Source organism: Calidris pugnax, unplaced genomic scaffold (genome assembly GCF_001431845.1).
Source record: "Calidris pugnax isolate Ruff unplaced genomic scaffold, ASM143184v1 scaffold44, whole genome shotgun sequence".
Lineage (NCBI taxonomy): Eukaryota > Metazoa > Chordata > Aves > Charadriiformes > Scolopacidae > Calidris > Calidris pugnax.
Window position 1 is genome coordinate 5852974 of NW_015094506.1, and position 22481 is coordinate 5875454.

A 22481-nucleotide genomic window follows, 5' to 3' on the forward strand; every position below is an offset into this window, starting at 1 on the left:
TCAGAAGCTGGAGATACTAGTACCCCGAATGACAGGGTGTGTGTTTGAGCAGGGGATGCACAGGACTATTCTCTCAGGGTGGGTTGAACCCTAGCCCCCTTTATGACACACAGGGCACCCCAGGCCTCACCTAGGGCATCACAGCCCAACTCAAGCCTCCAAGGGCTCCAATTCACCACCCCTAATGGACCTAGCGATGGTGACAGATGCAATTACCTGCTTAGCTTTTTGCCCTGACCTGCCAAGCGATTAACAGCTCTGGCAGCGAGCAACACCATACCCATGTGTCAGCCACGGCAGTGCACGTGAACCCTGCGATAGTGAACGATCCCAGCTCGTGCTGCTGCGCTGGGCTGAGAGACGCAGCCGCTGCAGGGCTACCCCTGGCCTCCCCGAGACCGAGAGGAGCAGGCAGCAGGGAGAACACAGCCACTTCTCTGGCACTTATTTAACTACCTCCGTTCATAAGCCAGTGCCCCGAGATAGGAGGCCAGGCACCTTGGCATCAGCAGAGTGACAGAGCCCTCCAGAGAATAATTCAGAGTGTCTAAGTTAGGCTCCTGTGATGAATCACACCCTGTCTCTCTCTCTCTCTCTGTGCTGACCGCACGCTTTGGTTCCTCAGAGAAGATACCTGAAGCCAAAAGAGCAAATTCAGTGTTATTTCTCTCTGCATTTGGCTTTTCCCCCTCACCATACAGGTCTGAAGGGGAAAGTCAGGGTGAGCTCAGCAGGCTGCCTGCACGGCTGTGGGTCTCTGGCAGCACGCAAAACAGCTTGGCTCAAATTTTACAGTATCTGAATTTCTCCTTTCACATAGCTTTTTTCAGTCACTTACTTCAAATACATCATATCTGCCTCCACCCCTGAAATGAACCATAACCCTATTTAAGCAGACTCTGTTCCTCTCATTCCTGCTCATCCTCACCGGTTTGAGTTTACTGATTCTGTACCCTGTTCTTGAATTACTCATGTTTCTTTCAAACACTCAGTATAAATTTTAAGGTACTAAAAATACTTCTGAAAATGTCGCCCCTAAATTTTTAGGAAGTATCTTACGTTTAGAAAATTCTTTATTTGATTACACCCTAAGATGAATTAACTTTATTGTTCCCATCTAGGACCATTCATTTATGTCCTGCTTTTGGTCTTTATAAGAAATTCACTTGTTCATTTTCAGTTTGATTGCCGTGTCTGGCTGGGTTTCCAGCACTGCAAGAGAATGAAAACATCGCCATGTATTCATTGACTTTTAAAAATAAGTATAAAAACAAGTTTATTAATTTTTTTTTTTTAAAGTTTTATATAAAAAATTCTTTGCCTTTTTTGAGGCAAAACGAAGCCCTCTTCTAACTTTCTATAGAGGGCAGCAGCATACTATCAGATGAGCGTAAGAAAGGGCTCTGGATACCATCAGTTCACGCTCTCCCGGGGCAGACCCGACTCTCCAGACCGGGGTTACCTCCACAGGAACACCATGCCCTTAGTATAACATAACTCATCCGCACTCCCAAAAATCTGTTCAAATAAAGCAATACAAAAGCCAGTGAAGCTGCACATAGCATACATGGCTGCAGTGATTTCCCTCTAGTGCAAACACTGGCCTCTGAAGTGGCAGGCATCGGGCATTTGTGCCACGAGGAGTGAAATGGGCCCTCGCTCCGCCACGACTATGGGGGTATCCGGTCGGCACAGGGGTTGTGCCCACCGATGCCCAAGCTGCACCCCACTGCTGTGGGACTGTCTCAGCCATACCACTTCAAGAGGGCAGATCTGTAGCAGAAACAAGAAGCAGTTTGGGACAGAGGAAAACACAGGGCTGACCTGGGAGGACAGGCAGCTCACCCTCTTCTGAAGCTCATCAGTTATAAATGGAGCAAAGAGCAGGACTTGGTGGGGGGGGGGTGGCAAATCTCTGCTCCTCTTCAGGTTGGCTTTACCCCAGGCATTGCTGGGGAAGGCCACACACGCTGTGCACATATGAGGACGTGGCTGTCGCAGCCAGCGGGTTCAAGCTCTGCTCCCCCTGCCCTCCCCTTCCTCTCCCAGCAGCTAGTCCAGCCCCACCAGCATGGTGTGCGTCCCACCAGCACAGCCACATAAAACACACCTCCCTTCATCTCCCACACGCACCTCCCCGTCATCTCCCAGTCCAGGAGGGAGAAGGACTGGGGACGATGCTCCCCTCCGGCCCTCCCCTTCCACCCAGGGGTGAGACCACCTCCTCCCTGGGGTTCACCCCCGAGGAGCCCCCCGGTCCTGCTCCGTCCCCCGTCGCAGCACCAGCGGGCAGGCTCCGGCAGCACAGTTCTCGCAGCGTGGGCACTGCCCGGCGACTCCGGCACAGCGGCTCGGAAAAGACCAGGGGAGTTCCTCCCATCTCATCAAAGTGCAAGGGGTTGTTCCGGGTGCCCGCCACCACCAGCTCCAGCAGCCGGACCACACAGTCCGAAAACCAGTTCTTCAGGCGGAAATAGCCCTCCTGGAAAGAGATGCGAAGGCTGACGGGCCCCGTCGGCATCCGCACGCTCAGGCTGAACAAGCAGTTCCCCTGTGAGCTGTCCCGCACCAAGTAGGTGCCGACGGGCTCCTGCTGGAGCTTGGCGTGAGCCTCCCTCACGGACAAGGGGCCCCAGTAGAAGTCGCTGGCCTGGAGGATATTGAGGGATCGCTCCAGGACCTCCCACTCGCAGCTGCGAAACATCCGGAAACGATCGGGTAAGCTGGGGGGCGCGGGGCTGGGGAGAACGCTCCGATGCTGCCTTTGCGGATGAGAAACAGTGGTGTGCGTGTTCTGCAGATCATCTGGCCTCCCTCTGATCATCTCTCAAAGAGCCCATGGATCCTGGAAAGATGCTGCCTTTACTACGCTTCCTCCTTTGCATCCAGCCTGCAGGACAGAAGGAGAATGAGGCAAAACCAATACCCTCTTCTAACTGGGCAAGCGAATATACTTCACAAGAAGACAGCAGCAAGAGTACCAAAGAGGGTGCCAGGGAGTTTCTGTATGTCCCTGACCCACAGCTGTAGAGACAACCAAGGAAATATATGCAGGAAGGGCTCCAGCTGGGTCTCCTCTAGCACAAGGCAGCACCTTACAGAGCTCTGCATCCACTGGGTTGCTGTGATTCGCAGCTAGGGGCTCCCCAGCACACCCTTCAGCAGGCTGGTTTGAACCGAGGAGACCTCAGTATTTTGAGATCTACCTCTGTTGGATGTTTAGGGGCTTTTCAGAGTGGCCTGGAGACTGGCAAGGGGAAATGACACTCCACATCAGAAGGGAAAAATTTCCCAAATCAGAAGGGAAAATTTTCCCCATCGTTCACTTTGTCACTCAGTGAAATGTGGAAAAGGTTTCCTCACACCTCTCAACCCTTTTTCCAACAAAGGATAGACAACAGGACTTGGAAGAAGCAGAAGATAGGAATGAGCCTTTTCTACCAAACCCCATGAACCACTCCCTCATCCCAGGACCTGTTTCACTGTGTCAGGAGAAAGCAAAGGTCTTGGATCAGACTCCTTCAAGAAATGTTACACCATTAACTTCAAGGCTGGGACTGCCACGAATGAGATCACTTAATGCCAACACCAGATACTGACGGTGTCCCAGGAATGGTTCTGCTCAGACATTTCACTTCTCTTTCTGCCAGAGGGACATCTCACCCAGCCAGCAGATGCTGCTGCCCTCTCCCAGTCATCATCCTCCACTCATGTGCTGCGTTCAAAGTTCCCTCCCTTACTGTCATGACCCTGCTAATCTCCTGCATCTCATGTTATCACCAGGCTGTCTGTTTTCAGAAATGCAAATTCCTGAACCCAGTGTTGCCATCAGCCATCCAAGTCACTTCAATTATATGAAAAATACATACTCTGTGTGTGTGTGTGTGTATGCATAAACATAGAAACCACAGCCCCAAGCCAGAGGCTCATTCTGTGTGAGAAGCGGAGCTGTTACATACCACTTCCCCAGGCCTGACAAGTCAGTAGCTCACCGCCAAGCCCTGCCCTCGGTCCCTTGACATACTCCATTAACCCAGTCACACTCGCTGACAGCACAGCCATGCTCGGAGCAGAACAGACTGCTGACACGCAGCCTGCAGCGGAGGAAAAGACGTGCTCCTCCGTCTCTGGCCGTCCCCCCCACCCCAGACTTGCAGGAGCATCACAGCGGGCAGGCAGCACCCCAGGGAACCTGCAGGAACCTGCGGAGGGCTTGCTCTGGACAGAGAGCTTCAGGTTAGGCTTAGCTCCTTGCAAGGCTCCCCATATCTCACACCCTTTTCTGGCTATTTAAAAGCCTGACGCTCCTTTCAGTGCTCGTGCCAGCTGGAGGGCCATGGGGAACCCACTCTGTGCCCAAGGAGAGGACGTGGAGCAGCAGGGCCAAACGTTTTTCCCTCACACAGGCACAGTAGTTTTGGAAAGGAGGCATCTGCCCAGCAATGCCTTGCCTACAGTCATCTTTTCCTTCCTAACATCTCTCAACACTTAACAGTAATACCAATAATGTAGTTTTCAGGTAGTCTCCATACACGGAGCCATAAACACCCTTTCCAAGAGCAGCCTGGGAAGCTTCTCCTTTTTTTAGCCCTGTGATTTGCGGTCTACAAGCAGCTAACGTCCCTGGAATCACTCTGAGTGCTGGCAATCCTGCCCTTTACCTAAGTGTCACTGCAGGAGGGAAATTCCACCCTTAGAGAAAGGTGGGAGGGGTAGGAAGGAGTTAATCAAGTCGGGTTTTTCCTTTTCCATTTAAAAAAAAAAAAAAAAAAAGGCAGCAGTTAAAAGCTGCTCAGATGGTTCAACAAGTCAGAATAAATCTTAGGGGAAGGTGATTTAGTGAACAGAATGCAAGTAAACACAGTCACCACGTGCAGTGTCTAGGGCCATCTATCACCACCAAAAACCTCAGCACTGTAGGCGTCACCAGAACCTGCAGCATCTCTACCCTTTTCCTTCTCCTCTCTGCTGGGCGAGGAAGCTATAGAGCCCTCTGACATTAGCTCCTATAGAATAAGGTGGTCATAGTCCTGCCAGCTGCCTCCAGGGCTGCAGCTATAGCCTCGATGGGAGCGAGAAGAAGCCTTGCTCCCACCAGCAGCCGCTCTTCCCAAGCAGCAACTCCTCTTGGGTCCAAACGGAAATTTTGCCAATCTCATGGGTCTAGGTTGGAAAATGAATTCAAACAGGAAAACAGAAGCAGGCAGCTGTCTTTCATTTCCAGGCTAGTTTTAAAAATAACAAACAAATAGATAATTTGTTTAAGGCTGCAGATGCTATTTGACAGAAAAAAAAAAACCAAACAACAAACTTGTTTGTCCCAGTTTTCAACCTTGAGTCATTCTCCCAAGTCCTTTAAGAAAAATCCACTGCTACTGGAAGTCTGACTGACTAAGAACTGAGACTGTGTCATCGTTTCGAATTCAAAGTAAATGCAAAAATAGCACCCTCACAATTTGTTCACTGGGTTTGAAATCTACATATGGGTCAGAGCCTCAGATGGTGTGAATTTGTTTAGCTTCAGTGACCCATTTCCAACAGATAACTGCCTGACCTCCAGCGCAGTAATTCTTACATAAATACCAGCTCTAGAAGCGCTTCCTGATATTACCTTTAAAGTTCACTTTTAATGGGTCAACAGGTCCTAGCTGTACATGGCCCCCCACGTCAAGGAGGACGAGCAGACTCTCAGGATTAGGAATAAGCCAGCCCAGGGCTGTAATGAAATACATATGCATAATTAGTTCTTCTTCTGATTTGCCATGACATGATTTGCTTTCCCTCCCCCCACCTCCCATCCAAAAAAGCCCCAAAAGCCCCAACGCCCAAACACGTTACCACCTCCCTACTGCAAGCCAGTCAGAACGCTGCTTGCAGCCAAAGCAATACACCCTAAAAAGCTGGCGTCCTGCTCATTAAAAGGCTGGATAAGTTTCCCCAGACTTTTTGATGTACTGCAAGTTCAAGAGCTTTTCATAATAAGTGCTCTTGACACAGGGCATTCTGCTTTCCTCCTCACCCAGGCAAAGCAGCGTATTTCATATAAGGAGACAATTCTAGTAAACCAGGGGACTCTACGCAGCGCCTGGTGTCAGCCAAGCCAGCCCTGCACCCTGGGGCTTGACAAATCTGGCATCTTCCACAGCAGCTTCAAGTACTCAGCCATGATTTGTTCTTCCACTCTTCCTCCAGGACACTTGAAAGAGCTTACCTCTTTAAATTTACCACCCATAGGGAAGAACTTCTGGACGTCAGGCCTGGAAATGGTCCAAATTCAAGAGCTTTGATGCAGCACTTCACAGCTCTTGCAAAGCTTTACTTAAGAGCAGATCCATCCTTTGAAAAGAAAGAGATGTCCATCAAACAGGTGACTAAGCCCATTAGTTTGCCATAACGTGGACCTAAAATACAACAAATCTAGGGACAGGTTGTCTGTCTCAACCTCTTTGACCTGTATTATTGTAGAAGCATGTATGCGGCACTTCAGATAACAACAAAGACAACAGATTATTGTTGTTATTATTATTGCTACTTCCAAAGCCATATGTGGATTAGGTCCAGACAGCTGATGTCCAGATGGCCTAAGGACACATGCAAAGACCTTAGGCATTGTCTTCTGGAAGCAGGAGCCATAAAGCCCATACATTAAGAGATGATGGCAACAGGAATAAGCTTGAGATTTCTTAAGGTTAAGGACCTTGTGGGTACTGGTGGATGAAAAGCTGAACACGAGCCATCAATGTATGCTCACAGCCCAGAAAACTGACCGCATCCTGGGCTGCATCAAAGGAAGCATGGCCAGCAGGTCAAGGAAGGTGATTCTACTCCTCTACTCTGCTCTGGTGAGACCCCACCTGGAGTACTGTGTCCAGGTCTGGACTCCTCAGCACAAGAAAGACATAGACGTGCTGGAGCAGGTCCAGAGGAGGGCCACAAAGACGATCAGAGGGCTGGAGCACCTCTCCCATGAGGACAGGCTGAGAGAGTTGGGGTTGCTCACCTTGGAGAAGAGAAGGCTCCAGAGAAACCTTATGGTGGCCTTTCAGTACTTAAAGGGGGCTTATAAGAAAGATGGGGACAAAGTTTTTAGTAGGGTCTGTTGTGATAGGACAAGAAGGAATGGTTTTAAACTAAAAGAGGGAAGATTTAGACTAGCTACAAGGAAGAACTTTTTTACGATGAGGATAGTGAAACAGTGGAACAGGTTTCCCAGAGAGGTGAGTAGGGTCTGTTGTGATAGGACAAGAAGGAATGGTTTTAAACTAAAAGAGGGAAGATTTAGACTAGCTACAAGGAAGAACTTTTTTACGATGAGGATAGTGAAACAGTGGAACAGGTTTCCCAGAGAGGTGGTGATACCCCAAGCCTGGAAAGATTCAAGGTCAGGTTGGATAGGGCTCTGAGCAACCTGATCTAGTTGAAGATGTCCTTGCACATGGCAGGGGAGTTGGACTAGGTGACCTTTAAAGGTCCCTTCCAACCCAAACTATTCTATGATTGTATAATTTAGAAGAGCACACTCAAACTTGCACTCAATGCAAAGCACAACATTTAGAGTCTCTTATCTGAAACAGTGTAGGTAGCCATCAGCTGCTGAGTTATCTGAATAGCAACCAAGTCCACTCTGGCCTGTGCTGTTCTGCCCTGCTTCTCCAGCTCTCCAGGCTTTCCTTCTCACCTCACGGATGGAAAACTAAACCTGCTACCCTGGTGGAGCAGCAGACCTCCACTTGTGCAATCGCATATCTGTCAGTGGATCCATCAGCAAGCTGAAAAAAAGAACCCAGCCTTCTGTACGGCTTTCCGAGGCAGTCCCTGTAAGGCTTCACTTACACTTATCATCACTTCCCCGCATCCCCCCACCAGCCAAGCTCAGACTGGGCACAGACCCCACAAGCCACACTGACCCGCAGCTAGCAGAACTGTGGGTCTACCCCATTACTACACTACCTACTCCATTTGGCTTTGGCGTCTCCCCGTTATCAATCCCACGGTTCCCAAAGCAGTTAGATGGAGGCTGGGATAATTTGGAAAAGCTCTCCCTGAGGTACCCTGCAAGCCCTTGCAGCAGCGTCCCCGCGTCAGGCAGCAGAGCCCGAGCAGACATCTTGTGCTTGCACATCCGCACCTCACAGAAATGCGCTGCCTACTGATTTGTGGCTGGAGAGGATGTTTCAAAGGGAAGCTCGAGCCAACATCTGGAAGAGAAACCTCCTTGGCAAGAGCCAAGCAGGCAGCGCTGTGTTTTAGTGGTGGGCCAGCCGGCTTCCCACGGCTGCCACCAGCTTAAACCATGCCGTCACCACCATGGCGCATGGCTGCACAGCCACACCGATGCCCCTTGTCACCAGCACCCCACCACGGCCAAAGTGACCCATGGCTGGTCCAGAAAGGGCTGGTGGAGGTGGAAGGGGAAGGCAGGAGAAGCACAGACAGGCGTGCGCCGAAGAGCAGAGAGGGAGCTGTGGTTAGGCAAGGAATGTGGCGCAGCTCAGCTGAGAGGACCAACGTTAATCACAGCCAACTTCTCCAGCACAAAGCAGGCCTAGGAGACGTTGCAGTTCCCTCTATCTTTTATGCCACGGCTATAAATAGAGTTTGATGCGAGGCTGCCATTATGTCTGACACATGAGGGAATATGTGGGGGAAAAAAAATTTAAAAAACCCACACCACAGATGCACACCCCAAACCAAAACCGTGTTTCCCCTGTAAGACCAGTGTTCAACAAGGATGCAATATTAAAAAAAATATATATATAAAATATATAAATAACATATAAAATAACTTGAGGCAGCACTGTGTTAATTCCTGCTTCCATGCAGGAAGATCCTGTATATGGGCTCCAAGAACCAGCTGCTGGAGATCTTGTGAGAGGACTGGTTTTATCAAACCCTTTCCATAATTTTGGGCTTGGAGAACATACTTCAAAACACACAAATAACTTTCCATTAATCTGATATTTAAGTTTCGTACTTCTTATCATACTTTTCTATGACATATGCTTTCTACGTTAATGTGACACTGTGCTGACACAGGCTAAAAGGTTTTTACCCCAAGGAAACCCACAAGACAGTGTGATGTGCACTAAATACTCTTCAAGGCAGGGAAGCCTGCAAGCGTGTTCAGTTTCTGTGTAACATGCTTAAAAAAAAAAAAAAAAGGAAGGGGGCGGGACTGGAACACACAGGAACCCCTGAAGGGGTCCCTGGAAAGTTCTATATTCAGAAAGGATCCATAAGCACGCTGGATCTAGAAAAGCCTGCCGAGCTAGAAGGGGTGGCAGAAGGGCCCCAGAGAAGTCCTAGGTAGACTCTGAGAAAAAAACTCTAAAAGGCTTCAGATAATTGCTTTTGCTGGACTAACTGAAAGAGCTGAAGAAAGACCTCTTTTCAGGGTCGCCTCCTCACACCTTGGAAATACTGTGCACATTCAGAACAAATACTTCCAAATGAAACAGCCCATTCCTCGTAGAAATAGCCCAGTGTGAAACTGTAATCCTGCCATTTCAGAATAACAGAGAAGGCACATTGCTTCCCTGAACTCGAAGACTGCTGTGCAGTAGCCACAAGCAACTACAGCTTGTTCCACAGCAAGTAAAACTACCAAAACTAGCAACTGACTTCTGGCAAAAATAGCTTCTACGGGAGACGGAATTATTTTTCTCCCCCATAACTGGGGAAAACAGAATTACAAAAAAAAAAAATATGTTAGAAAAAGGAAATCAGTAGGGGTTGCTGCTAAGTTTCAAAGCTGCATCTGAGGCTATCCTGCCATCGCTTAAGGAAAGAGAGTTGGTTTTGCTTCTCTCTGGCCAACACAACAGCGTTTTTGGTAAGCGAGGGAAGTCCAGTCGCGTTGCTCCTGACCCTTGCAGTTTCACAGGGAGCAGCCGTCCCTGAGAACATCAGTGCACTAGAGGTACACCAAGTCTCAGCCCTGTGCCATCGCCTCCCCTCCCTCTCCACCACCCACCGGCTGGGGAAGCAGCCCTCCGGGAAGGCAGCCAGGGCTCTCCCCAGTTTGGGTGCAGAAACAAGGAGATGGGGAGAGGGCACAAGGAGGAGGAAGAAAGAGGCCAAGACAACACCAGTCCCTCGTGGCACCCCATTGGCAACGCTGGGAAGGGGGTAGTGATGCCTGGGGCTGCATCCTCACCCTCGCCTGGGGCAGAGCTCTGCATCCACAGGTCACGGCTCCTCAGCCTCACCAGCTTCCCCCATCCCCAAACCAGCAGCACAGGTACATTTCCTCCCTTCCAGCCTCTCTCGGCTAAATTGACTTTTTCAGTTGTTCCAGCACCCTGTTTGAGGAAACAAGTAAATCCTGAGAAGCTTAGGCCGTCAGCAATCCCCGTCGTGGCCGTGGCCTCTTATCAAAACCATCGCATTTAGCAGGAAAGGAATTCAAAGCAGCAGCTAACTCTAAGAAATTAGCAGTGTCTGCAGCTAAACCGGGTTCAGTATCACGATCAGAACTAGGATTTTAGAGAAGACTCACAGGCGCTTAACCAACGCGAGCCAGAGCACAGAGGCACAGGGCAGAGACTCTCCCGTGGCTCTTCAGAAGGACCAGCTTCAGAAGATGCGGGGGGACATTGAGCAGCACCACTTACCGTGCCTTCAGAGTAAGGGGCAAGGGTCACAAAGCAAAAGTGCACCACAACACTAAGTTTTATAACGGGGGATTTCCAACACACAAAATAAAGAAACTAGTCCTTAGAGTCAAAAGTGAAAAGGAAAAAAAAAAAAAAAAATTAAGTCATGAGAGGTTATTTAGGAAATCTTAAAGTGACAGAGCATGCAGACCTCCCACAAACACTGCCTGGCTAAGAGGAGAGGCTCAGGGGACAACACAGGTCACACTGCAGGTATTAGCTGTAGGGGCAACAGCTTAGAAGGGCCTCTGCCGTGGATCAGAGGCACCAAACACACACACAAAGCCACAGTGCCTGCCCAGATCTCTCTACAACCTCAATAATCCTTCAGAAGATGAAAAGCTAACCCTGGCCAATATACAGAATGTAAAGTACTGATGGTAGGGAGGAAATTTACATGAGGATGGCTGTCATGAAACAGGGACAGTAGATAGCCAAGATAAATAAACAAAAAAAACCCACCTCCAAAACCAAATGGCATTCTCGGTTTATCAAACAGAAAACCTTTGGGGGAATAGTTTAGTTCACTGGGATACCAGCAAGTGGGGATGAGAACACACTGCAGAAAAGCTACATAAGGAAGCAGATATTCTTTTCTTTTTCTTGCACAGAACACCGAGGAGATTCCCCAGTATTTAATGCTATTTACCCTGAAGGGAGGGAAGGAGGTGCTTTATCAGAAGAGATAAGGTAAAGTGACATTAAAGAGCATGAAGTCAGTGGGACATAGTGGACTATACCCAGGGATTTCGAAGCGTTTTGGGAATGGCTGGTTAAGATGCAGAGAGCTGCTCTCTCAATCAAATCAGCTGCTACTACCAATTGCCAGAGGGCTGCAAGTGTTGTAAAGAACATTTCTTTGACAGGCGCTGCTAGGCAGCACACAGCTACCTGACTGTGGGGGAGAAGCAATCCCTGGATAGGGCTCTCCATCAGGAAGATGGTATCTGAAGCAGCAGCAGCTGCTGGGACATGCCTTGCGTTTCCCTAAAGCCTCCGTGTCAGAAGCACACCAAAAAGTGAGACGCGGTGCCCCAGGGAAGGGGCCAGCAGCATCCAAGGACCTGTGAAGCAGATGGACAGAAGACAAGGAGCAGTCATACCCTGGGGTGATAGGAGGTGGAAAAAGGGTGTCCTGAGAAAACCAAGGCATTTCAGGCCCTGCACATCTGATCACCTCTCTGCCACCCTCCCAGCTGCTGCACGTTCCCCTCCGATCGCCCCAGCCCACTTTGCAGAGCATCCCTCCCTGTGACAGCTCGGTGGGTACAAGTAGCCCAAAGCCGCCCCCAGCTCAGGTGCAAGCAGCTCCTTTCTCCCCCTGCCCATGCAAACACACACCTGACCCAGGTCCTTCTCTAGAAATCATCTCCCCCGTCTTCAAGCCACCACTGCCCACGACACCTCAAACACCGGAGGTCTAACCTTGCCCTCCCTGAGCAGGCAGCTTCCAGCCTCATGTTACTTAAATCTAGGCAGCCGGCTGGAAAAGCAGCGAGCCCCCTCCATCGCCTTCCCAGGGCGAACAGTGACAAAAACCACTTCAGTCTCTGCAGGCCAGAGAAGTCAAGAGGTCACACAAAATTGGGCAGGCTGGCAAGCACCAGGAGGCAGGTGAGACTCTGTCCTCGCAAATTTAAGTGCACGCAGACTCGTAGCAAAACAAACTGGGTCTACATCTGGAAGAGCGATAAATTAAGTGGTGCAGCTGACCAATGAGCCGAGTAACAGTGCTGAGAGTTCGTTAGGGAAAGCTCCAGCTCTGAATGCAAAAGCACTCATTAAAAAGCAAGAAGCAAACACCAGCCTGAGGTTGCAAAATGGATGGGCGGGAACTTAACAGTAATGTCACCACCTGAGATAACGCATTCAGTTCCAGTCACCTTAAGTAAAAACAGATAGAGCTGAAACAAAGGGGATGGGCCTAAAGATGGGTGATAAGAAGTCACATGTAAGTGTTCAGGCAGAGGGAGACTGGAGAAACTCCATGCTCAATTCAGAGAGCAGACAGATACAAGGGGATGCAAGAGAAAGACACAGTACAATCAGGCTGTTCTTTTTGTGCTCTTTCATAAAACTAGAGGAGAGGAAGTTCAAAGGTGACTGAGATTGAAAAGTAACTAATTTTAAAACTCATAAAAGGAAAAACTCCAATCACACAGACATTAAGATGCTGCTGCTGGGGAAAGTGAGAGAGTCGATCTGAGGAGTCTCATTTCTTTAGTTTCTCAAACATCTCTGCTTTGCCCCTGTCAAGTACTCACCATCCTATGCTTTAGCAGACCTCAGGCAGAGGGAACCAGCAGCAACCTTTTAAAGCCACCTCTTAACCATTCAAACTTTACATAAGACTAAGGGGAGCCCAGCACAAGGCATAAATCTCTTTTAGTCACGCAAAACTGACAAAGCTAACAAGTGTTTATAAATTCACTACAAGGAATAAACCATGATCTGTTGCAGAGCAGTTAAAGCAGCTCAGGCCATCTTTTTCCTCATTTTTTAAATGACTAAAAAGAAAAGCACCTCTTGCTTTTATGTGCTGACATGAACATTGGTGTGCATCCTATGAAAATGGGCCCTTTCAGTGATTACTGCTAAAACAGCTCTGAATCAGAAACAGCTGTGGCAATGAGGTTAGAAAGAAACATTCCCTCTGTCTCAGCATCCCCTTGAGTGGGGCTCTTGGTCCATTGTGTCACTTAGCCGGGCCTTGGAGGATGAACATAACTTCTAGCAGGGGGGACTGGAGAATGTTTCTCCAGCTCTGGCTTCCCTCCTTCCAAGTCACAAAACCTCTCACCAGAAAAAAAGGAAGAATTCAAATATGCATGAAGAATAACGTGGATTAGGAATAACATTGCTGCTCTGTCAAAAAGCAGAATCAAACCATTCTGGCAAGCATCTGTGCCCATCACCAGGAGGGTGCCAACCCAGGGAAACCTATGCTGCACCCCCCCCCAAGCTTTAGCAAGGCACCTTCAGCAAGCTGCGCAGAAGCCCAGCTACACAGGAACAGGGATCTTTCACATTTTCCAACTGCTAGTAGTCACACTTATTTTCTTCCCTGACAGCCTTAGCCTAAGTTTCCAAATAAACTTTGCTACTGAGGAAGTACGAAAGTAGATCCAAACTGTTTCTGAACGGCAGAACCACACACACAACCCCCCCCCCCAACCTTGTTGCACAAGTCACAATCTGAAGTCAAAATTTTTCTTCAGCGTTTGCAGGGATTGAGGGGGAGGACAAAAACTCTCTGCAACAAAGGCAACTGAATCCTGCCAACTTAACCTAATTTTGCCAGCCACAGCTCCCATGGAAAGCTAAAGCAGCCTATGTGCAAACTTTTGACTCGGTTCAGTTCTTTCCCTCGTACTCCTCATGTGTTTGCGAACAAGCAGAAGCACAGAAAGCACACGGGGAACAGGAAGGGAGAAGGCAAGAGAGAATGTGCATTATCAAAATACCTTGAGAGCAGTTCTTGGAAATGTGCAGCCTGCAAGCCTGTATCAGACACTCATTTCCTGTGAAGTGCACACAGGCCTTTTCATTTCTCCACTGAAGAGGACGAAAATAAGGGGGCAGCTCTAAAGCCTCCAAAGACAACACAAAACCAGCATTTAGTGATTTTACTAAAACTGAATTAACATTTTTTTTATACTATTAAATACCTAGCAAACAGAAGCAGAGATTCCCAGAAGTTTAAAAAGTAGAATTTTCTACACCTCTCACTTCTAAATCTTAACTTGAAATCTTGCACTTGGGCGGGGGTTGGGGGGGGGAGAATGAATTTTACTCGAGTCATTTTGACCACTCACTAACACAAAACCACCAAATCCTGCTACATCAAACACTACTGCACTTTTTTTTTTAAGGGACTGAGACCAATTTCAGCAAAATGGTGAGCTAATAAATACCTTACCGTGCAGAAGGCTGCAGGACATGCACAAATGCAAACCAGAAGAGCAGGCAGCAGTGAAGTGCACTGACAGGGCAGAAGGGGGTAGGTTGATAGCATGTCTGCCTCTACCTCTACGTACATGTAATCAAGCATCTAATTAATGTAGCATTTACTCGCATTATTTTAAATAAATATATGATGCCTCCTAATGACACACACACTTAACTCTGTAAAAAGATATCATCATCCCTGTGTGGCATATTCAGCTCTTGTACCATCCACGTTTCCATCTACAGGAAGAGATGCAGGTGCCCACCTCTCCCAGTCTGGAAGCTTTGGGCAAGCACCACTAGCTGAGGTCTGCAGAGACCTGGAATAATGGCTCAGGAACATACCACCTCCCCACAACTCTTATTAATCCCACCACAGCATCAGCCCGACCCAACAATACCATATTTAAGTACAGGCACTACTTATTTATGAGGAAGTGTAGCCATAGGATGAAGTGTGAACTGAAAGAGGGGAGATTTACATTAGGCATTAGGAAGAAATTATTTTCTGTGCGGGTGGTGAGGCACTGGAACAGGTTGCCCAGGGAAGCTGTGGCTGACCCATCCCTGGAAGTGTTCAAGGCCAGGCTGGATGGGGCTTTGAGCAACCTGGTCTGGTGGGAGGTGTCCCTGCCCAGGGTGGGGGAGTTGGAACTCAAGTTATCTTTAAGGTCCCTTCCAACTCCAACCATTCTATGACTCTATTCTATGATCCTATTTATTGCTGACCAAACTAAGGTAGGATAAACCAGGAGCGGAGACTGTGGGTGGCAGAAGGAGATGCGGGTGGCAAGAAGCTGCAGGGAAAGACTCGGAGGAAAGAGCAAAACCCCAGAGGGGATGGAAAGAGGAGCAAGGGAAGAAACACAGCTCCAAAGGCACATTTTCTCCTTTGTTTCTCAGCAATGCAACCACAGTATTAGTGACAGCAGCTAAGAATTTACACCACCCAACTCCAGCTCTATCCTTGCGCAAACCGACCACCAACTTCACAGAAATTCCAGTTGGCTTGAGGGTAGGAGGCACTGCCTGCATGTTTGAAGCTGTCATCTGGAAGCTGAATTCAGCCCTCTCCGAGCAGGCATGGCAGGGGCAGGGACAGGGACACACACCTGGGGGGATTTGCAGCAGTTCAGCTTTTCTCTGGTGCTCCTTTACGCCTGCTTTGTGGGACCCCAGCACAGTTTACCTGTGCCTTCCAATGCAATCTTGAACAAAAGCCCTGCCCTGCCTCTCAACCCCACAATGTTTAAGTAAGTGATAAGCAAGCCAGGTTACTGACGGCCATAGGGCATCCTGAAGGATAACAAGGAGCACAGAAACAACAAAGGCCCAGATCCTGGTCTGGCCCAGGAGAAGATGGGAACCAGTGTGGGAGGCTGGCATCCCAGCAATCCTGCGGGTTTGTGCCTAAGAGCCTTCCACTCCAGAGGGGACAAGAATTCGCGCTTCAACAACCACGTTCTAAATCACATCCCCAGCAGAATCGCTCACGAACACAGAAACAAAGATTGGCTTCATCTGCAGCGACCGGCCACATCTCCTCGTAACTTGATTCAACCAAGACCAACATTATGTGATAATAGAGCCTCAGTCCCACAAACTTCTGTGCATGTGCATAATTTCTAAGCACATGACCACGGCCCCGCTGCGACTGAATGGGCTATTTGACGTTCACGCAGCATCTGAACTGCAGTTGCAGTGGTTTGGAGAAAGAAGATACGCCTGCAAGGGCACAGTCAATTGAGAATGAAACATCAGGAAACTGTAGTTATTTCTGATCCCACCCCATTTCACAGAGTTGAGCATGGTCAGCATGTGACGGGGTTTTTCATTTAAAGTTCTCGGAGAGCTGCAAGGACTAGAACTAGCAAACGGCACTGTCTGGACCACATAGTCCTAAATAGCAGCTTGCTAACAATACTCTTTACCCTCAACTTTCCAGAACAATGGTCAAGCCACATCCCCCTCCTTCACCCATGCAGGGGAAGAAAAAAAGCCAGGGACGTTAATTGAACATTCTTGAGTTCCTCTCAGTTACCTCCAGGGTTCATCCAGATCATGTTTCTTAAGCTTCTACTGAGCAGGAAGGCACACACAAACTAATTTAAATAAAAAAAAAAGAAAGGAAGAAAGAAAAAGAACAAAAAGAAAAAAGGTCTTAAGCGTAGCATGAGATGAGTTTTTAGGTGGTAACTATTCCAAAATTCTCAGTAAGAGCGTGTGTGTTTGTGGGAAAAAGTGAGTAGCGGATCCTCCATGGCAGCGAGCACCATGACTCAGATTGCATACAGGAGGAGGTTTTAGCGATAACCTTTGCTGAGGAGGCTTTTCGCAGGCGCGCAGCACTGATCTTCTGAGAAAAGGCAGGTGTGAGGCTGCATTCTGACTGTACCGGGTCTGGAGGATGGCGAGCTCCTCTGCCTTTCAAGGGCAACCCCAACGGGCACGTACGCCCCTGGCTCACCGTTACCCTGTTTCCTTGTAACGCCTTCTATTCCCCTCGCTTTTCCAGTGAAGAACGAAGCCTAACACCCCACGCGCCCCTTCTCCGGTGGTTTAGGTGACAGGAAAGAAGTGAAGACCAAGTTACCGGCTCCTCGGACCCCTGGGGCTGCTTCCCTACAGCCCCATCCGAGACACGACATAATTTGCAGGTTTCGCTTTAAAACAAGCATCTCCCTGCCCTTGATGCTGTGGAGAACCACCTTGACGGTGGGGTGCCCCACGGAGCCCCCCAGGCTGCCCCCAGCGTGGCACATGGCTCCTTTCTGGGCCAGCCGGTGAGTTGCCGGCACCCCAAATCCTCCCCATACACACACACCCCCCTCGGGAAAGCATCCCGAGCCCCAGCACTCTATGTCCCCACCAACCCCAACGCCCCCCCAAAGCCAAACCGGAGGGGGGCTGCATTCCCCCTGGTCCATCCCTCCCCTCCCCGGCTCCCAAGGGGGGACAGACAGACAGACAACACCCAGCCACACACACGCACCCCCCTCCCTCCCCCCAAAAAAGGCCGCTTTCAGTTAACGCCGCACAACTTACTCTCGGCACCTCGGGAGCCGCGGGCGGGCGTTGCTGCCGCCGCCGGTGTGAGCAAGCGCTCAGTGCCGGGGAGACAGCGGCGCTGCCCGGGCCGGTCCCCGCCGCTCTCCCGCCCCGAAGAGAAACCCGGGGCGGCCCCGCTCCCTGCCTCCCGCCGACGCTCCGCATCCCCCCACCCCCGGCCCCTCCGCTCGCCGAGGGGCCGGTGCGCGGCTTACCGGAGGCGGCGCGGGTGCCCCGCCGGGGCCCTCCTCGGCCGCGGGGCGGGTGGGCGCCGCGGCGGCGGCTTCGGCTCCGGGGAGCGGAGCGGCGCGAAGGGGAGGGGAGAGGAGAAGGGGAGGAAACCCCCCAAGTGTTTCTTTTCCGAGGAAGGAGCCACGGGGGAGGGGAAGGGGAGGGGTTTCTCCCTCCTCCACCACCACCCCGGCTTTCCACGGCGTGCCTCTTGCGAGGGGGAAAAAAAAAAAAAAAGAAAAAAGAAAAAAGTTTTTGTAAAAAGAGACAAGTTGGACGGACGGGGCGGGAGGGAGTTTTTCTGTAGTTAACTTGAGCTTTTCTATAGCTAACCTGAGCTTTTCTATAGCAAACAAACTTCTAAAGTTTGAGGTGAAGATGTCCCACATACTGCAACTCTGACAACTGAAAGGGTAGCAAAAGGTGGATAAACCGTTTTTGGATCAAAATTATATTTAAGGATGCCCTTAGACCTGTCACTGAAAAATGAATGGAGTTGGAACAAGGAACAAAGGGAGCTCTCATCAAAAGAATATAGACACCTGTTGCCTAACCCACTCTCATCTTCTTGCCTTCTGGTATTATCATAAAAGGGAAGCATCTCAGATAACAGGTCACTGTGGCCAGCAGCTAAACTGTGACACCACAATTGTACGGGGTGCCTCTTGGGAGGGGGAAAAAAAAAAAAAAGTAAAGAAGAAAAAAGTTTTTGTAAAAAGAGACAAGTTGGACGGACTGGGCGGGAGAGAGAAAAAAGAAAAAAAGATGCTGTGAAAGCCCCTCCGCTTCACACTGGCAGAGGATCCCCCCCCCCGGGACGGCACCGCAGCATCCACCGCCCCCCGGGACCTGCCGGAGCCACGCGTCGCCCCGGGGAGCGGGGGCGGGCCCCGACGGCGGCAGCGGGGGACCGGGGCTCTGCCCCTCCTCCCGGTTACCGGCTGCCGCCCCGCAGCACTGGGCTGGGGCGTCGCGGCTCGCAGGCACCGGGGAAAGGGTGCTACGGCCCAGTCTGGGGTTAGCGCAACCGTGAAACACCGGGGCGGGGGGGCTTACGGCAGGGGCCGGGGCGGCAGAGCCAGCAAACGAGGGTCCTTTGCTCCAGCGGAAAAGGGGGAGGCTGTCCCGGCCTTTCCCTTCCCTGGCAGAGCTCTGCCAGCTCCTCTCCGGGCACTGCAGGAGCCCCCAGAAGGGCAGCGGGCACCCCGGCACCGTGACGTGCACTGGGGGAGCCTGCCTAAAAACCCACACCTTGGTGGGCCGAATGAAAATACTGGGAATCACGTAAAAACTGGGAAAACGCGCACAGATTTTATGATGTACAATATAAATAGTGCACCACATGGCGCACGCCGTAAGCATAGTACTGCTGAAAGAGACTAGATGCAATAGGAGAAAAGATAAACTTTGGGATTCAGTCCAATCCCCACAGCTGTTAAAGGCCGAGCCTGCAATTAGGCTATGGCTTGATTGCACCGTTCACCTATCCACTTTCTCCAGGTCCCGCTGGATCGCCCTGCTGAGAAATCTGTGTGCAAACAGGGGACACGGGACATGGCTCTGGCCGCTCTGCACCAGCCCGGTGATGCAAAGCAGCTGTAGCTGCGGGTCGAGCAGCTGACACGAGAAGAGCTTTACAGCTGCTTTGCATTGCTAGGGAGCACGAAGCAGTCGGGAACACACCACCGAATCTCATCCGCAGCCTTGCCAGAAGTTCCGCTGAGTATTGAGACATCAGTCCGTGTTTTTTCTCTTTCAACCAAGCATGAAGATGCTGCTGACCACAGAAGAATTTCTGAACTTCCATAAGAGTCTGGGCAAAGCGCTTCATTCTTTGTCAGGGAGGCTTCAGTGGGAGGACCTGCCGCTGGAGCTCTAAATCACAGCAGAGACGAAGTGCTCGTCTGTTCCATTTTTGGTTTTTAAGTAGGCTTGTCACACTTTTCTTTGTATTTTTGGATGACAGCTTCAAAAATATCCCATGGTTTGCTTTACAGTTGCCTAGTAGGGAGTCTGTTTCCCTCTGTGGATATTTATAGCATTTATTGGGTGACTTCACAGATTGTACCAGCCACCTTGCCTTAACATTAAATGGACTAGTCTAATTCTGCCTTTTATTCTTCCTCGTCATCTTTGCCTGCAAAAAGTAACAATCAGCCTCACTGCTCGGAGATTGTTTGTGGGTCTCGCTCTTCTCTCTCTCATCCACTTGAAACGGTGACCTTGCAGCAGTTACAGCTGGAGGGTATTGCAGCAATCCTCTTCAGCAATAAAAGCTGGTGAGACATGTGTCAGGATGGCACCATTGACCACAATTTTCCAAAGCTTGGACTTGACTCACAGGACCCACAATGTGTTCAGGATCGAGGTACCTCTGAGGTGGCTTCATTATAGGTGGAAAATACAAGGATGCTGAAGTAGTTTTGCGTCCTGTGACACAAAGGAGGAGATGGCAACCAAACCATGCTCAAGCACTGACTTTGCTAGTGCTGCATTTCTTCCCCACTAGCTTGAAACCAAGCCTGGATGTGTTTAAGGTGAAAAACAAACCCTGCCTTTCAGTGAGTTTTCTTAGGAAAAGAAGAATATGAGTAAATTCCCTAGAACCAAGAGACTTAACTCTGGATTGATGCTTTTTTCCCTCAACTGCTCTCAGCGCACAGGTGCCCACCTGAAAGGCTCTGTGTAATGACAGTGAGGATGCAGGCGGGCTAATGGTCCTGCCATGAGCAACTTGCTTTGAACACTGCCCCTTGGTGCATCACTGGAGAAAGCTGGATCAATCCTAAAGACAGGGTTTCTGAGATGACCGGGACGCTGATGACAGTGTGGAGAGGAATAGCTCCCAAGAAGAGTTTTATCCTACTCCTCATTTTTGCCTCTGCCTAAGGTTACATACACCCTCACTATCCCTGATACTAAAACGTTAAAAAACATTAAACATGAAAGCATTAATTGGTAGTGCTGCTGATGGAATGAACCATTTCCAGAGAGTTTTGTCTGAAGTCCAGCCGCTGAGGGCACTAGGTCTGATTTCATCCTACTTTTGGATTGTAGTTTTCCTTTGTGGCATTTCTCTGTTTGTTTCTCACCAACCCCCAAGTCTATGGTAAGTTCAAAGATGTTGATATTCAGCAACCCAAGAGCCAGTAACACCCTCACAGCTTCACTCCTTCTCAGCATGTGAATTCCTTACGGCCTGCACAAGGTAGAAAGAACCACAACTTGCCTATTTGCCCCTGTCCATTTGGGAGCTGTGGGAAGAAGAAAGGTATTTTGGGGCATATCACGGCAAACTGCTGAATAAATAGGGGTTTCTGGGAAAGCAAAAGGCATGCAGTGCCGCAGAAGAAGGAAGAAGGTAATATGGTGAGGGAAAGCACTGAGGTAGAGAGAATGAGGCACTAAAAATCTGCAGAAGAAAGAAAGAGAGATACAAAAGAGTGAAAGGAGAAGAACATAGAGGTCACAGGGCTGTGAACATGTTAGGTGTCAGTACTGCTTTGCCCTTCAGCCAGCAAAACTGAATGGAAGCTGAGCTGGACCTGGAGCATCATCTCCAGAGGATGAGTGACCAATTACTTAGGACCTTACTGGGCTCCCAGCTGGAGCCAAACATGCTGTGGCCCACCAGCATGCACACTGGCTTTGTGTGCACAAGAGAGGTGAAAGTGCCCTGGTGATGGAGCGATCCGAGTGGCCCAGACTTAATCTGGGGGGTTCCTTCCAGGTGGTCAAACATGAAAGAAAGGGAGAGAAGAAAGCATGGGGGCAGGCCTGGCTACTCTGGCATGAGAGGTGATGCAGGCAGTGCATGAGATTTTGTAAAGAGAGGAGGATGGAAAGATGCTTGGGGAGCGGGTAGGAAATGACTGCCACAATCTCCTGATGTGCTGCAGGTCCACCCTGTAAACAGTACAAAATGTACTGTTTCTGCGTATGGTCTTAGGTGGTTTTCCTCTTTTGACCCTTCCTCCCTTTTCTGGGTGGTCCCTCATAACTTTCTAAAAGCCTCCTTTTAGGAGATGCTAACAGCAAAGCATTAAGAAGAAGGGGAAAAAAAAAAAAAAAGAAACCAACAACAACGCAAAAAGAGAAAAAGAGAAAGCCAGGAGGACAAAACCAACACACAAAAATCCCCCAGCCCCCTTCCTCTGCTCCCCTCAGAAAAAAACCCCAAACAAAAACACCTTTCTGTGGTTTAGAGTGGAGGATGTATTAGTTCGACTCTTATGAGAAAAATTAGCACAAGTAGTGGCCCCTTTGCATGAAGTGGTGGCCAAGCCCCTCCTTCCCCTCCAAGAGCAGGGCTCTTCTCAGTAATGAAGAGAAACTGCTTTCCAGGAAAGCGAAGGTACAGGGGCTGCCCAGAGCGGAGTGACCTAGGGCGGCTGTGGGGAGCCGTGCGCCGCTGCTTGCAGGCTGCCAACCTCCGGCACCGCGCTGGTGTGCTCCCATAGCCAGCCACGCTGGTGTGCTCCCATACCCAGCCACGCTGCACGTCCCAGAGGGCTGGAGGGTGGGGAGCCATAGCCAGCCCTGCCGGGAGCACCCCACATGCTGCTGCCGATGCGCCTTCCTTCCAGCCTGCAACACCCT

General features: G+C 49.9%; 1 protein-coding gene across 2 annotated transcripts; it reads right to left on the minus strand.

Annotated features, from left to right (window-relative positions):
- Positions 1 to 1245: 1245 nt before the first annotated feature.
- Positions 1246 to 17927, minus strand: LOC106901102 (suppressor of cytokine signaling 1-like). 2 transcript variants are annotated; one of them, XM_014963459.1, is made up of 4 exons: positions 17867 to 17927; positions 6212 to 6336; positions 5612 to 5716; positions 1246 to 2890 (listed from the first exon to the last, which is right to left on the minus strand). In XM_014963459.1, the coding sequence occupies exon 4, from the start codon at positions 2822 to 2824 to the stop codon at positions 2141 to 2143; it is 684 nt and encodes a 227-aa protein (XP_014818945.1). In that variant the 5' UTR covers positions 2825 to 2890; positions 5612 to 5716; positions 6212 to 6336; positions 17867 to 17927; the 3' UTR covers positions 1246 to 2140. The 2 variants fall into 2 exon arrangements, with proteins under 2 accessions (XP_014818945.1, XP_014818946.1); XM_014963460.1 differs by lacking the exon at positions 5612 to 5716.
- Between the last annotated feature and the right edge of the window lie 4554 nt (positions 17928 to 22481).